Raw genomic sequence first — 16537 nt, 5'->3', positions numbered from 1 at the left:
CCTTGAAAGGGGTGGTTCGGGAGGTGATTTGAAACAACTTTTTCCTTAGCGAAAATGTTTTGCGGGGTTTCATTGAGGAGATATTAACGGAAAACACTGATCAATCAGAGCGCAAGTATGCCGGTGGAGCGCCCGCAGTAGGGTATGAGCGCAGCCGCCTAGCGCGTAGCCTACGCTCAACCGGCATACTCACGCTCTGATTGGTCAGTGTTTTCCGTTAATATCTCTTCAACGAAACCCCGCAAAACATTTTCGCTAAGGAAAAAGTTGTTTCAAATCACCTCCCGAACCACCCCTTTCAAGGTGTTACAACATTTTTGGGACACCCTGTACACTCTTCGTGGATATACTTTACTTTACTTAGGCAGGACGCTATATTGAACCATTGGTTTAATTTTTCTGACGAGAGTTTCGCCTCTGTAAAACTACTCTGTGATCTATGGTGTACATGTAAACCACTGAGGAATCAGCATGGTTATAATTTTATAAATTATTTCTAACTGTTCTAGTTTTCTTCGAGTTTCTTCGAAGGCAAAAGTTGCTGTTATTATCACGATAACGCGATATATCTTGACATTATATACAATACATTATAATGCAAAGCAATCATCATGTCTGACAAAAGCACGAAGAAACAAACAGAAAACTTGTATGGTAGGTTTATGTTATAAAAGCAATTATGGGTTACACTTCATTTAATTTTGACAATAAATCAAAACTTCGCAAATTTATATAACATGTATTTTTCCAAAATAGACTCATTTCTTAAGGATAACTCAAATTTTTATTGAAATTTTAATCATGAAGTTAATAAATAATGAAAATAACTCTAAAATATGTTATTTAAATATTAATTAGAAGTTTGACGATGTGATTTAGACTATAATTTTATTCCAAATTTGTGAAGTGATAAAGATTTAACTGTCTTTTATTTTTTGTTATTAACTTGTATTTATGTAATTGAATTATTTGGGGAATTTTGCTATTTGTGTTACAGCTACAATCTTTTTAAGCGGAGTAGCAGGACTTTCTGCTATGATTGGTTTTTGCAGTGCCTTGTCATCAGCTAAAAAACAAGATACAAAAAGTTTCGATATGGGAGTCCTGGGAGGAAAAGGTCTTCCAGAGTCAGGAGCAATGCTTGCTACAAGAGCACTTTTTTGGGGTTCTGTGTGGGCGATTAGTGGATGTGGATTGCTTTTTTATAGTATTTGGAAGTTCTCTGGAGCTAAAACTGCCGAAGAATTTCGATTAAAAGTTGGATCTCTGTTACCGCGTATACCAAAGAATGATCCTCCTCAAAGTAGAACTGAATTTGAGAACCTTACCGACTTGCTGAGATATGTCTCAGAGGAATGGGGTAAAGAAAAATAAGCTTGTTTGTTTACAAATTAGAATTGAATGGAAAAATAATCATAAAGATTATTTTAGTTTGTAAATACATTAGAAATAAAATATTTAATTTAAAATGAGGTCAGAGATGACACGTACAAAGTTGATAAACAATTATTTTCATACACATTAAATTTTGAAAGAAACGAAATTGTTGTATGTTCAAAAAGTTCAAGAAACTATTTATAAAGGGAAGTATATTTGATGATTACATAAAAGTGATCAAACTTGTTTGCGAGTACAGTCACCTTAGAGAATACTATGATGATTTCTATTTTTTAAGTGGCTTCATGTTTTAATTTATTAACGTTAACAGAAACTGTCAAGTCTAATATTATGTAAAAGTAAAATATTATGTTATATCTAATATTTATGACAATTTTCTGTACTATTGTATATATGTACATGTGTAATAGTAATAAATAAACCTTAAGTTGTCGACTTGTATATAATGTAAATAGTAATAAATTTTGTATTGTAACTGTAACAAGAAATAAGTTATTATCCATGTTGTAATTAAATTAGGGGTAACTTTTTGTTTGTATACATAAATTGTTATACACATGTAGAAGCATTGTTTCATTAAATGTTTATAATATAACATTTGTTACAAATTCATTAAATATGTAATACATTAGCTGTTATTTATTAATAGATTTTTAATATAATCCTAAGGCAAAAACTTCATTAAATTACAAGTAATTTTTTAGATGACAATGAAACGTTATTAATTAAAATCTGTATTTCCCAAATCCAGATGTACCATATAATTAATGAAGAGGTAGCACAATACATACTAACACCTAAAACCACACACTTCACAACTTTACATTTCAGATAGAAACTTGCAAATAAAAAATATTCATTTTGCAACAATGTTGCCTTCTGCAAGGGGGCCTTCTAACAAATTCTGACCTTCAGGGGTTATCAGGTTCAGGTTGAGTCTGTCTGGTGCTCAGGGGCTGCTCGATTCTGTCAGGGTCTGTCATTGTGTGTTGTGTTGTGTCAATCAATAAGACTTATGGCAGCCGACAGAAAAAAGAAATTTTGTATGATACTTTTGACTGTAAAACAGTTTGTACAATACAAATCGAAACCAAAAATGAATGGAAAGTAATTCTCCTTCATTTCCTGCTAGATTTCTCATTAGTTTCCTTTCATTTCCTGACACATGTCTCTTTAATTTCCCCTCATTTCCTGACACATTTCCTTTTAATTTCCCCTCATTTCCTGACACATTTCCCTTTAATTTCCCCTCATTTCCCGACACATTTCCCTCTAATTTCCCTTCATTTCGTGGTACATTTCCCTTTAATTTCCCTTCATTTCCTGGTACATTTTCCATTAACTTTCGTTCATTTCCTGACATATTTCCATTCATTTTCCTTCTATTTTCTGGCACATTTCCCTTCAATTTCCTCTGTTTCCTGGTATATATTTTTTTTCATGTCTTGCTACAATTCCCCTTAAAGTTCCCTCTCCCCAATTTGCAACATTGTTGAACTTTTGAGCGGGCAAAATTCAACAATGTTGCAAATAGCTTCTGGTCAAACTTCGACAAAGTGGCAACTCGGAAGTTTCCAGCCGAAGCGATCTTCCACATCTTGTTGAACTTTTGAAATGTAACTTTGTTGTAATTTTAGCGCTGCAACTTTGTTGAAGTTTCGAGCGGAGCAAAGTTGTAAGAAGATGTCAGGAAGTGTTAGAAGGTGTTAGGAGGTCTCAGGAGATATCAGGACGTGTTAGGAGATGTTAGATGGTGTTAGAAGCTGTTAAGAGATGTTAGAGGGTGTTAGGAGGTTTCAGGAGAGGTTATAAGATGTTATAAGGTGTTAGTAGGTTTTAGGAGGTGTTAAAAGGAGGTGTTGGGAGGTATCCATGCTATTCAAATGTGAACGAAAAGTTAGCGTCAGTCACCGGTGACTAACGCGGCCTGAACGAAAAGTGAACGAAATGTTAGTTGTCATCAAGTAACCACGAGTATGCCCCTGTTAGATATCAACCGAAGTTAGCCTGTTTGTAGACCCGGTTGCTAGATCGTTGGCGCAGAGATGCCCCTAATATACAGCAACCGATACTAGCCTCCTTGTCGATTCGGTTGTCATCTCATAGGCGCAGAGGTGCTCCTTTTATGCAGCAACCACTAGTAGCTTTATTTTTCAATTCGGTTGTCGTCTCGAAGTTGCCGCGTATTTGATTGCACGATTATGTTGGATAAAATAATACTTGACAAACTAATTGCAACTGTAATTATATCAATTACAACTTTTTTTTCATTAAAAATCACTATCACAATAATAAGTTACAAATTATATTATAGAAAATAAATTATTAATACTTATTAATACTTTCTGTATTTAAGTTTGGTTTTGACTAGTATAGTTGGGAAATAACCACCTTCTTAGAATACACATGCGCTCTCAAAATCGGGATCTAAAAAATGTCAGAGTTTCGCCTCTGTAGGAGTATTTTATAGTTTAGCATGCTCAATTCACTAGCTTGCAGGGAATTATGGTAAGGAAAGATACTTGAAGATACTTTACCTAAATTGGACAGAAGGATTTAAACCGAATGCACTCTTTCTGATATATACGTGCATTTATTCAAGTGCGTATTATGACAAGTACGAAATTGTTAATTTTGTAATCGAAGAAGGTTATTGTTACTTCATATGTGTTTAGTGAAGTTTCAATATTAATTATTCGTATACTAAGAAGTTGTTTTTACAATTTCAAGATGTCATCTCTCAAGCTTGCACCATTAGGTAAATGTAATCTTTAATATTGACTATTTTTTAATTATTTTACATTACAACATATTATAACCTCTAACGCTTACTATATTAGTAACGTATATACCAACGACAGTACAATTACATAATGTCTGTAACAATTTCATTTTAATTATTCGTTTGACTTTTCTTCTAATAATTGACAGGCTTGAAGCTATTACAAACAACTCCAAAGGTTTTGACTGTGCCCTCATCTCGAAGTAAATATTATTCTGTTTGTAAAGAGGAAAATGTAAAAACATGGAATGACGTTGCTGACCAAGTAGTAGAGAAAGCATTTTTCTTAGAAATTGTTCGTGGACTGGGAATTACATTGTCCCATTTTTTCAGAGAACCAGCAACGATAAACTATCCATTTGAAAAAGGACCTTTAAGTCCACGATTTAGAGGAGAACATGCACTAAGAAGGTAATTGATAAATGAATACATATATATATATATTATTTCTATCAAACTTCAAATTTTCATTCTGTTTAAGAACCCTTTCAATTTAAATTTTATTGTTAACAAAATGCAATTCATTTATTTTATTAGATATCCTTCAGGAGAGGAGAGATGTATTGCATGTAAATTATGCGAAGCAATCTGCCCTGCTCAAGCTATCACTATTGAAGCAGAAGAAAGAGCTGATGGTTCTCGACGAACAACAAGATATGATATAGATATGTCTAAATGCATTTATTGCGGTTTTTGTCAAGAGGCTTGTCCAGTGGATGCAATTGTAGAGGTACTGACAATAGTTTGGCCTTTTATAATAAAGTTTTTTAGCTTTAAAAACGGTTTGCTATGTTTATATTAACTATTTTAGGGTCCGAATTTCGAGTTTTCTACAGAAACACACGAAGAAATGTTATATAATAAAGAAAAACTTTTGAATAATGGAGACAGGTGGGAATCTGAAATTGCGAGTAATATTCATGCCGATCATTTGTATCGTTAAACAATTTGTGAAGTGTAGTAACAAATTATGTATAGTAAATAAACTATAAGTATAGTTAAAGTTTCGTTTACTATTAAATCACTCGATTCCAAATCAATTGCATCATTCATTTGATTCATTCTCTTTATCTCATTACTCCATCAACAGGACAGAGCCATGTTATCCTACCACCTCCTCCTGGGAGAACTATGCACAACAATGACTATAAGCTCTAAATTTTCCATCTGTCGACAGTCCTCTCCAAAGCTAACATTAATGCAGTGTTCTTAGGTTATCGTAATCATCTATCTTAGCACTAACCGCACCCAATGCCATTTAACTTTGGTGATCTTACAGGAACCGCTGCTTTTAGCATTCCCAGAACTTAGCCCAGAAAATATTACCAATAAAACATTTATGTATATCAGTTTATTGAATCTTTATAATAACATTGTAACGCGCCGCAGATTTTGTTATAGAGGTAGGTATTGATAATACGATGATAACTTAGACAACTGGTGTATTAACATGAGAATGTGGAAGTTGGACGGAGTTATGCGAGACAGGCAGCGATAGCAAATGTCCACGTTCCATTTCATTTACTTCTTGTTGTTCTGTACCTCTCACAGAACCAGTTGAGCGTGCGAGACTATTACGTTGTCTGCACATGTATGGTGTTTCTCCTGGCGAAGGAGTTTCACGACCCTGTAAACAAATATGAAATAATTACATTCAAGTTTAATGTAGCAAAAATATCCAAAAATAAGACACCAATGAATTTATATATGGACAACAAGCAGGGAAGGAGGCTACTACTCAAGCAATTGACATACTATAGATTTTTAATCTCCCATTAAGACAAGCAGTTATCGAGCGTTGTGCGCAAATTGATTAACAAGTTTAAATATAAACAGTTACCTATAACTGTATTTGAATCTGATTTAATAGCTTCTAAACATCGGCCAAGACATTTTGATTTAGGGCATGCAGAACGGGAAATTGTATCTCTCTTGAGGTTATACTGTAGAAGCGTTGGAGTTATCGTAAAGAAATAACATGCAACAAAATTTAAAACACATACCTGCTTAGAGGGACCACAACATGTTGCATGATTACAAGGCTTGTCAGTCTTTGGACAATCCAACACACAATCTTCTGTTGGTGTTTCCTTAATCTCACTATTTGACTGGTACTAAAATGTTATCGATAACATTTTATTAGTCATTGTAACAAGATAAGATTTATCATGTACAATTCATTTTAAATTAGCTTGCATAATATATAAAATAATGTACTTACGTCAATAAATTCTGGTTGTATAGTAGTAGAATGTATGCCCTCATTGTGAAAAAATTCTTTTACTTGTTCGGCAATTTTCATGTATTCCGACAAATTTCTGCATCTTATATGCGCTGAAGCAATAATGCGATCGCCAGCTAATTGCCATACATGAAATTCGTGTACAGCCAATACACCATCAACATTTTCTAATAAGCGTTGTTGAATAGCATCAACCTGGAGAAAACATTATATATTGCGTAGAATAATGTACATTATACTTGTAGATATACACACAGTGTGTATAAAGGGTGTCCCAAAAATGTTAGAGGTTCTTGAAAAGGGTGGTTCAGGGGGTGATTTGAAACAACTTTTTCCTTAGCGAAATTTGTTGAGAAGATATTAACGGAAAACACTGACCAATCAGAGCGCGCGTATACTGTTAGAGCGGCCGCAATAGCAATGGCTACGCGCTGGGTAGCCGCTCTCGTACGCGAAAAAGTGACTCGATGTGCATCGAAGGATATTGACGTCGGCGCTCAGCGCGTCGTCTTCGCTACCGCGGTCGCTCCAACGGTATCCGCGCGCTCTGATTGGTCGGTTTTTTTTTTATTAATATCTACTTAACAGAGCCCCATCCGATATTTTTGCAAAGGAAAAAGTTGTTTCAAATCACCTCCCGAACCACCCCTTTCAAGGACCTCCAACATTTTTGGGACACCCTGTATATGTGGGAATATCATTGTCACTAACAAACTTCTCATCGTAGTGCTCACCTGAATGTGTGTTGGTACAGTCTGTAAAAGAATCAACGCAGATTCTTGAAGTAACGGCCACACTGACCGCAGAATAAGAATAACTAACAAAAGTGAAAGAGCCGGGTCAATATAAAATCTGTAAAAAAGAAATGTTCCGTATAAACATTAAATAAAATTAAATACTATATGAGTAATAAGTTGAACGAAAATTATTACATACTATTTAAAATTGTTTAAATATTGTACACGAATACATTCGAATGAAGGAGAAGGATTCTGTCAATAATCTTGGCACTTTCTGTTGGTAACAATCGGTAATGTAGAACACTAACTGATCCAAGGACTTATTAATCAAAAGATTTAACTTATGCTACTCGAAAGCAAAAACATTACGCGGGACTGCAGGCATTTAATTAATTTCGAATTTATTTTCCACTTTTTTCATTTGTTAAAAGAATAAAATAATATCAACTTTCCACATACGTAAATTAGACAATTTATTTACCTGTATTTCCAATTCGTCAGCCAGACAATTAAAGCAGACACTATTACAATAACAGAGCCTAATGCGTCCGACAGTACATGAAGAAATACACCACGCATATTCATTTGACTTGCATCATGAGAATGACCATGTGTCCTTTTCACTTGAGGCGTCGATGGCCTATAAGCTTCATCATTCTCATTGTCATCTGTTCCAACTAAAGAGCTAAGCCTGTTATGGCTTCGAGAAATACCATGTGAATGTCCATGAGCATTTCCATGTTCTGCAATCAAAATTGTAACGTAATATATATATATATGAATTTTCAAATTGAAAGATTATTTCCTTGTATTATCTTTCTTCGTTCCTTGCATCAAAGGAGATACAAATAAATACTAATATAAAAGTTTGACCCTGTAGAGTGACTTACCATGAAATAAACACAACCCAATTATATTCACTAGTAACCCAAGTGCGCCGACCGCTACAAGTAATTTAGCTTCATGTATTTCCTCTACTTCAATAAATCTTTTACATGCTTCCACGGTAATACTAAAACACAATGCAACTAAAAAAACAGCATTTACCAAAGCACCTAAAACTTCTGCTCTGGCCCAGCCAAATGTATTTTTAGACCATTTCTTTGGCGACATCTGAAAATTTATAAAAATACAAGTAATTATCAAATTACAAAAACAATTTCTGTAAGGACTCTACACAAACAATTTAAGAAGGTAACCTTTAGAAACAATAAACATTCATTAATAGTATAAGTTGAATCGATATGTTGAACTGACAAGAGAATTTCACGAGGACCGCCGTGTTCGCCATCTTCAGCATTTCAATACAGCATTCACACTTAAATATCGGCGGTCCTATCAGGGAAGTTCCCTTGCGAATATATCTAAATAGAATTGTATTTCTTAATTGCTTCGAAAAATTAACAATTGCTCAGTTTAAGCCTTCTACAACTAGTGAGTTTTGTATTTTATATCTGAACTTTAACCACTTTAACCACCAGCTGGTCACTCTGTGGCTGTCGACTATAGTCGACGCTCGTACCAAAGTGGTTAAGATGATAACTTTGTGTTCATAGATACTTAAAAATAGAAAGAATATTCTACCGCTACGTAACTATAACGAGTATACATATTCAAGCATACGAAGAGCGGCCGTCACTGCATGACGCATGCAGGGACCATAATGGACGGACACATTATGGCGGACACGCGCAGTGACGGCCGCTGCTTGTATGTTTGTTTGCATTTTGGCAAGTTCAAAATACTAGTACGTACATACAGGTATACACAGATATATTATGGTATATACAGATACTGTATATCACATTCTTTTCTAACTCTGTTACATAAATAGCTTATATATGAGAATTTGTTTTATCAATTACTTTTCATGAAGGATGTAGAAATTCTTTACATTTGTCTGTACAATTCGGACACTTACACTCACCCTATTATAATACTTAAATTTTTACTGACAACATTAAGACAAATATCTAAAGACAGCATCTACAATTTTACATTTTAACCAGATTTCATTCAAAATAAACTCTCATCCCTGTCACAAGATCCTCCTGCAAGAACAAAGATAAGTGAACATAACTTACCTTTACAGAAAGAAATGCAACAACCAATGCTGCTACATCAGACAGCATATGAAAACTGTCAGCTATCAATGCCATCGAGTTAGTTACATAACCCACTACTATTTCTACTAAGAAAAATAGAGCTGTTAGCCATAACATTGTCATTAGGCGACACTTCTTTCCCGTGTAACGACCCATGGTATTTGTATGCCCCTAAAAGTAATTTCAGAATCATACATAACGATAATCAACCGGTATATAATAATCCATAGAGGAAAGAAATTGATAAAACTCCGCATTCTCAACACCTCGATGCTGACTTCCATATCTTCTACAGACACTGCGATTTTCATACACTACTGATGTCAGTAAGAGATACGAATTTAGCAACTGTTTCTCAACTTTATCTCCACATTCACATGAACAACTATAACATAATTGCACTTACGTAACAGGGAGACATTCATTTCTGCCACTTTTGGGGAATACGGCATGCCAAATGCAACCCCTTCGCTATCTTGGCAAACTTCTAGTTGTCGCGTGGCTGAAACGCTAGACAGCATTTTATAGATTCACTCTGTCATCGATCGCATGATAGACCAGGTTGAACCTTCCAAAACATCTAACCTCGACGTGGCTAACCTAAAGCGACCAATAGCATAAATTGCTATGAAATAACAATGCTCTGAGAATAGCTCCACGATATGTAAAATTTTCAATATATTATCAATCCAATAAACCTATTATCTTTTTATTAACTACCCATCATTATGTTTTAAGAATGAATACCGATATTATATAAGTATTATTTTGCACATTTTATTTAAATAACAAAGTAGCACACGATATTTTAGATGTTAACCTTTTTGATACAGGCGACCATCTTGGTGGTCAATCGAGCTACTAACTCTGTGCACGAGTGGTCTCTAGGCTGTGGATTTTATGTATTTATGATATAAACTAATATAATAAACGTATGCTAAACATAACCAAAGGCATGTGCACTTATCCAAAATAAAATAACGATACCATTATAATAATTGTAGAATATATTCAACCTACATTATGTATGTTGAATATATTATTGTACATCATAAATGCATGAAATCAGCAGTCTAGCGACCATTATACTGCTCAATTATCGCTATAAATCTACTATAATAATGAATAACTGTAATGCATTTGCTTAGAGAAAGAACAGTTGTATGGATAAAGCAAGAATAACTTAAATAAATTGCATAATACAACAAAGTAACAGATCTGAATCCTGCATCTCTCATACAGACATAGTAACTTCAGCTAGCTCCATGGTAGCAAAAAGGTTAATACGTCATAATACCCAAAACATTTATATATGTAGCACAAAATGTTTGAAATATGTTATCTGTGGAAATTGTAACATAGATTACAATATAACAAAGGACCAATATTCTACATATATTGATGTACTCTACATTATGAAATGTGTAATAAAAAGTAATCATTCAAATAAAATATACAAAATAAATGTTAGATGAATCGGTCTGAATGAGTGATTGATGACTGAATGAAAAACAGTCGTGCCATTCTAATCAAACACAGTCTATACTGAAATCCATTACATCAAGATCTACGATTAGTAAAGTGCATGCATGTCCATTTATTTTGTAAGCCTTGATAAAATGGTTTACAGTGCGGACTGTTGTTTATTCAGTTATCAGACTGTTTTGTTTTAGTAAATAAAGATATGGCAATCACCTTCCAAGGTTAATTCTATTATAGTAAATATCCAAAATGCTGCTATGTTATTGCATACAGAGCTGTGCTGAAGACTTACAATTAATCAAGCACACAGATATCCAATAAATTTTCAATGTGACTTTTCTATTAATTTATACTTTCAATTAGATTTTCTATGAATCATCACTTCCTTCCTGATTGTAATACGATTGCTGAGGCAAATTGTATAAGTTATAACGTGATATAAATGATATAAAATGATGAATGTAATGAAAATAATCTGTCCGTTGGATTGATAACCTATTATAATGTTTAAATAACACCAGGTAGCGTTACAGCCGCACAACTAGACGCTTACTGAGAAAGAAAACGGGATGCGTTCTAGCGTGCTTTATTCCCCTTAAATGGCAGAACTTAATGCTTCTCGATGTATAATCAGTATAATCGACGAGAGTGAAGCGTATGGCATAATAGATCAACGGCTCAGTTTATAATATTCCTTCCGTATCGTAGTCGGTTATCATTGTTTTGCATTTGAAACGCAAGATGACATTACTTAAACAATTTGATGTATACAGAGTGTCCCAAAAATGTTGTAACACCTTGAAAAAATCGGTTCGGGAGGTGATTTGAAGCAACTTTTTCCTTAGCTAAAATGTTGTCCAAGGCTTCGTTAAGAAGATATTAACAAAAAACCCCAACCAATCAGAGCGCGCGTATACCGTTGGAGCGGCTAGGCGTTCGCGCTCATACGCTACTGCGGGCGCTCCACCGGCATATTCCGCTCTGATTGATCAGTGTTTTCCTTTAATATCTCCTTAACGAAGCTTCATACAACATTTTTGCTAAGGAAAAAGTTGTTTCAAATCACCTTCCGAACCACTCCTTTCAAGCTGTTACAACATTTTTGGGACACCCTGTAGAGCAGTTGAAACCATTAAAAACATTTAATCTCCGCGTAATTAATTTATGTACAACAAATTGTGCAAAATTCTACAAAATAATTATTAAAAATCTGTGATACCTAGTAACAACTTTACAAGAACTTAATGTTTTGAATATATCTGTGAATGAAAGATTTAAAATAAAATATTCTATTACAATTAGGTAGTTTATTATTTACAAAAAAAATGCGTCCTGCAAGAAATCTCTCCCATGAAAAAAACAAAAATAGGATGTTGTGGTATAGGCGTGGGGAATCCTATAAAATTTCGGGGCTTCCCCGAGAAGTTGCAGGAATCTTTTATACAGGGTGTCCCAAAAATGTTGTAACACCTTGAAAGGGGTGGTTCAGGAGGTGATTTGAAACAACTTTTTCCTTAGCAAAAATGTGTTTCGAGACTTCGTTGAGGAGATATTAACGGAAAACCCCGACCAATCAGAACGCGCATATACCGTTGGAGCGGCCGCGGTAGTGTAGGCTACACGCTCTGATTGGTCGGGGTTTTCTGTTAATATCTCCGCAACGAAGTCTCGAACAACATTTTTGCTGAGGAAAAAGTTGTTTCAAATCACCTCCCGAACTACTCCTTTCAAGGTGTTACAACATTTTTGGGACATCCTGTAGATTTCCTCCTTAAAAAGATCGAGAATGATGAAAACAAATTATCGAGGTATAAACAACAACAATATTGCATGATTGGACAATCAAAAGGGATCTCAAGAATCAGAATGTTTATTTCACGTATAATACCGTGAATAGGAAGGAATTAAACGAACTCAGTCATTGATTGTTTACACTATACGAATCACTATCACCGTGTGTATATTTACAGTTAATATTACACTCTAAATATTTATTTTTACATACAACGTACAAATTATATACAATTACGTTTGTTTCTTATAAGGAGATCGCATTAAGTGTATTACACAGATCGGGTCTAATTTTGTAGGTTTATTCAGGACCACTCATAAATGATTTATGCAATTATGCAATCGATTGCGCTCGGATTAATTTCCGGAAAAAAAAAAAAAAAGAAATTTTGGGTCAAGCTGTCCGATTGTCTATTGCATTTGGGAGGTGAGGGGTGAAAGGTCATTAGATATCGAAAAAACAACTAACATTGATTTATAGTATATACATATACATATGTATATATGGTGTCTGGAATGCAAAATTTTGTTTACTCGTCGGAGTAGATGTATCCTCTTAACACCTGATTATTCTTCAAAACGGCATTATTATTAATATATATTCAACTTTAGAGTGTATTGCAAGAAAAACATAAACAATAAATATTAGTTAGCTATTAAATAACCTGTACTTTTCCCAACTTGCGAAGCTGTTCAAATACTTGTGAGTAGTTATCACATTGAATAAACAAAAAAAATCCAAGCTGAAAAGTCCTAAATCACCTTTCGATGTGAGGTCCCATTTATTCATAGTAAATAAAGGAAACCTCAGATTGAAAAAAGTTTCATGATATGCTGATTTGAATTTTCCCTCTCTATATGGTTGCGCGTTTCATTTATTATATAGTAAATAAAAATTGCGATAAAAAAAGTAAGCGTTGTCCCAATAAAATGTGAGCACCCACAGAAAAAATAACAGCAACTACCAACTTGCACCGTGAACTCATCAAACCGTTATGTGCCTTAATGATCAATAAAAATGAATAAGATAATGGCAAAGTAGAAGTATTTTAGATTGAGAATACATGTCTCTAATATGCTGTATGAATCCCATGGAGGAGGAATACTAATAGGTTAAAAATTATAAATATTTTAGATGTATATATATTATAGATACATAGTATAGATGTATGTATTAGATGGTTTGTATAAGTAGATTATTTAGACGCGAAATCGTGTTCTCAATATAAAATGCACTTTATTTGCCATTACTTTCTTAATCTTTATTTAACGTTAAATAACCGCTACACTATTAACATACAGTCAATCCAACCGGCCATACAACTAAGTATAAATAGCTTCAGCATTTCCCATGCAAAAGCCCATTAAAAACTGAATGTTACACTTGGATCTGTCTCCATGTTAATACAACAAAAACAGAATGATGAGATCCATATAATAGATAAATTGATCAAGTTTTACAAACAATAGGAAAATCACTATAGTGTTGTGTCGAACTTAATTACTGACGTTGCTAAATTAGTTGTTAATAAAGACATTTTTATATAAAAATTATATTTATTTTATATAAAATGCACGTTTAATATTTATTCATAGTCATAATAAAATAAAAAATTGCTAAAAATGATTTGGAAACAATACTTTCTTTGTTTAATTTTTTGAGTTTACAAAAAACTGTTTTGAATGTTTGGTTGTTCTGATGTAAACGTAAGCTCTATTTAGAAATCTATAAGGAGTGGGGAACCAGTGCTATTAATGATTTCTGAAAAATAAATGGATTTCATTTTTGAAAGTCTATGAGACTGACATACAAGTTTAAGAGGATTACAACACAATGACTCACATAAAGAATATGAGTCATTCAACATTCCTGTAATGCATTCATAGAATTAATTTGTCAACCACTCCCGTAAGATAAGAAAATAGTTAGAACAGCATATTTAAAGATCATAAATTTATCTTTACATGCATATGCATAATGTATCTCAGAAATAATGAGACATTTTCATCTTAGATTTTTTGTAGACTTATATAAACGTATATATATCTACTTTCAAACACTTATATCACAAATTACCTTATTAAAAAAAAATACTAAATAACAATAACATTAACATATTATTCTCATATAGTGTTTATTTTTAATAAAATGTAAATTTCTTGAATTTAACTTATTCTACATATTGAAAGAAGTATTTTGCAAAAATTGTTTGCATTCAGTTATTTTTGCAATTAATTATACAATTTTGTTGTTCTACTACGACGAACATTTCATCTCATTAATTTATTGTAATTTGTAGATATTGTAAACATTTTGTTTCACAACTTTGATTCCTACACAATATTATTAAATACACAATATTAGATTTGATATTATTTTATTTTACTTTGACATTATGTTTGTTGATCTATCTTTTGGTAGCAATGATCATAATTTTTATGATGAATGTTTATAAAAGAGAGATAATATTGTAGAATTAAATGAGATAAGGAACACAGTCTATATGATATAGTCACTATATAAACATTAATAAGAAATGCCATGTTTGTCAAACATGTACATGTCAGTTAAACTACTGTGCACTTTGTACGATGAAACAAATTTATACTATAAAAAGTAAAACAAGCAACAAAGCATAATATTAACAAATTCTCTTTCTTGTGACATTTAAAATCTTCTTTCATTAGGAAGCATTAATTTCTTTAATTTCATTTAATAACACTAACCTAACAACTGATTTAATAAATTTTTGCAACAGATATTCGATATGTAGAAACTTTTCAAACTGTCTCGTGTTATTGCATATAAAGTTACTTATAAAGAGTAATTTGTTTAAATTTAAGAAGTAAAATTGTAAAAATGACGTTCGACAATTTAAACAAAGAAACAGTTTAAATTTAATTGATGATATCTAAGTTATTCATACATCTTATTCGATCGATTTTGCTAAATCGCTACAAACGTAATCACATGTACTTACGTTTAGAATAAAATATTATAATTCTTCGTACAATATATCAAAATTGTATCAAGTGGCACCAAAATACAAACTGTTTATGGACATATTACACAGTGCTATTGTGTATCCACAAGTGGAAACAATAATAGAAGATGACATTAGATTCCTTCTGAACACTTCAAGCCATAAATGTTTTGATACATTGCTGAAGAACCACGTGGGAAAATAAAATGTACTAAAATCACAGAGTCAACTCGCGCAACTTCATACAAAATCTCACACGCCATTACGTTACAGATACCATTGACAAGGTAATGACAAAGGTAGATGATCAAACTCCATCATATTTTTTTAAACTACCAACGGTGATCTAATGATACATGTTCCGAAATTGACTAGGAAAGACGAAATGAGTTTTTCTGTCTCTAACCTAAGTTTACGGACTATACATAGAAAGGTAAACTCTTGCACAACTTTTACGCGGATATTTTGAAATCTGTAAAGGATTTTGAATTTTAATTGTACTTCCCATAGGAAATGTACACCTTTGAATTTAGTTATACAGGGTGTCCCAAAAATGTTGTAACACCTTGAAAGAGGTGGTTCAGGAGGCGATTTGAAATAACTTTTTCCTTAGCGAAAATGTTGTTCGAGGCTCCGTTGAGTAGAAATTAACGGAAAACACTGACCAATCAGAGCGCGCGTATACCGGTGGAGCGCTAGCGGTAGCGTAGGTAAGCTACGCGCTAAGGGGCCGCACTCCATCGACATATTCGCGGTCTGATTGGCCGGGAAGCGCTACCACCTAGCGCGTAGCCTACGCTACCACGGCCGCTCCAACGGTACACGCGCGCTCTGATTGGTCAGTGTTTTCTGTCAGACAACATTTTCGCTAAGGAAAAAGTTGTTTCAAATCACCTCCTGAACTACCCTTTTCAAGGGTATATATCATAGAATTGAATAACTTTTTGTAGAATATCACAAAATATACACACGGAAATGTTTGAATAAAGTGCTTAGAAGAACATTATTAATTA

The 16537-nt window shown here is 33.4% G+C and overlaps 3 protein-coding genes across 5 annotated transcripts; 2 read left to right on the top strand and 1 right to left on the bottom strand.

Moving 5' to 3' along the window:
• Positions 1-421: 421 nt before the first annotated feature.
• LOC128896370 (transmembrane protein 242-like) lies at positions 422-2035 on the top strand. Its single transcript, XM_054159720.1, has 2 exons — positions 422-654; positions 998-2035. Exons 1-2 carry the CDS (start codon positions 612-614, stop codon positions 1372-1374), a joined length of 420 nt encoding a protein of 139 aa, XP_054015695.1. The 5' UTR covers positions 422-611; the 3' UTR covers positions 1375-2035.
• Positions 2036-3831: 1796 nt separating this feature from the next.
• Positions 3832-5183, top strand: LOC128896369 (NADH-ubiquinone oxidoreductase subunit 8-like). The gene is made up of 4 exons (XM_054159719.1): positions 3832-4156; positions 4330-4591; positions 4718-4910; positions 4992-5183. The coding sequence occupies exons 1-4, from the start codon at positions 4129-4131 to the stop codon at positions 5121-5123; spliced, it is 615 nt and encodes a 204-aa protein (XP_054015694.1). The 5' UTR covers positions 3832-4128; the 3' UTR covers positions 5124-5183.
• Positions 5184-5500: 317 nt separating this feature from the next.
• On the bottom strand, positions 5501-15912 carry LOC128896368 (proton-coupled zinc antiporter SLC30A1). Of its 3 annotated transcripts, none has more exons than XM_054159717.1 (8): positions 15522-15912; positions 9247-9438; positions 8053-8275; positions 7644-7905; positions 7157-7274; positions 6402-6617; positions 6184-6294; positions 5501-5807 (listed from the first exon to the last, which is right to left on the bottom strand). In XM_054159717.1, exons 2-8 carry the CDS (start codon positions 9421-9423, stop codon positions 5610-5612), a joined length of 1305 nt encoding a protein of 434 aa, XP_054015692.1. In that variant the 5' UTR covers positions 9424-9438; positions 15522-15912; the 3' UTR covers positions 5501-5609. The 3 variants fall into 3 exon arrangements, with proteins under 3 accessions (XP_054015692.1, XP_054015690.1, XP_054015693.1); XM_054159715.1 differs by lacking the exon at positions 15522-15912 and adding an exon at positions 9674-9815; XM_054159718.1 differs by lacking the exons at positions 9247-9438; positions 15522-15912 and adding an exon at positions 8362-8824.
• Between the last annotated feature and the right edge of the window lie 625 nt (positions 15913-16537).

This window comes from Hylaeus anthracinus, unplaced genomic scaffold (genome assembly GCF_026225885.1).
Source record: "Hylaeus anthracinus isolate JK02 unplaced genomic scaffold, UHH_iyHylAnth1.0_haploid 0, whole genome shotgun sequence".
Taxonomy (NCBI): Eukaryota; Metazoa; Arthropoda; class Insecta; order Hymenoptera; family Colletidae; genus Hylaeus; species Hylaeus anthracinus.
The sequence above is the reverse complement of the archived record's forward strand: the minus strand, read 5'-3'. Positions and strand labels throughout refer to the sequence as shown.

Bases quoted from the DNA above. Each gene is read 5' to 3' on its own strand.
- LOC128896368 (XM_054159715.1), bottom strand. The intron at 8,276-9,246 runs GTAAGTTATGTT...ATAAATTTTCAG, and splicing joins TTGCATTTCTTTCTGTAAAG to ATGTCGCCAAAGAAATGGTC. The intron at 5,808-6,183 runs GTATGTGTTTTA...ATTTGTTTACAG, and splicing joins GTTGTGGTCCCTCTAAGCAG to GGTCGTGAAACTCCTTCGCC.
- LOC128896370 (XM_054159720.1), top strand. From the start codon at position 612: ATGTCTGACAAAAGCACGAAGAAACAAACAGAAAACTTGTATG. The intron at 655-997 runs GTAGGTTTATGT...TTTGTGTTACAG, and splicing joins ACAAACAGAAAACTTGTATG to CTACAATCTTTTTAAGCGGA.
- LOC128896369 (XM_054159719.1), top strand. From the start codon at position 4,129: ATGTCATCTCTCAAGCTTGCACCATTAG. The intron at 4,592-4,717 runs GTAATTGATAAA...TTATTTTATTAG, and splicing joins GGAGAACATGCACTAAGAAG to ATATCCTTCAGGAGAGGAGA. The intron at 4,911-4,991 runs GTACTGACAATA...TAACTATTTTAG, and splicing joins CAGTGGATGCAATTGTAGAG to GGTCCGAATTTCGAGTTTTC.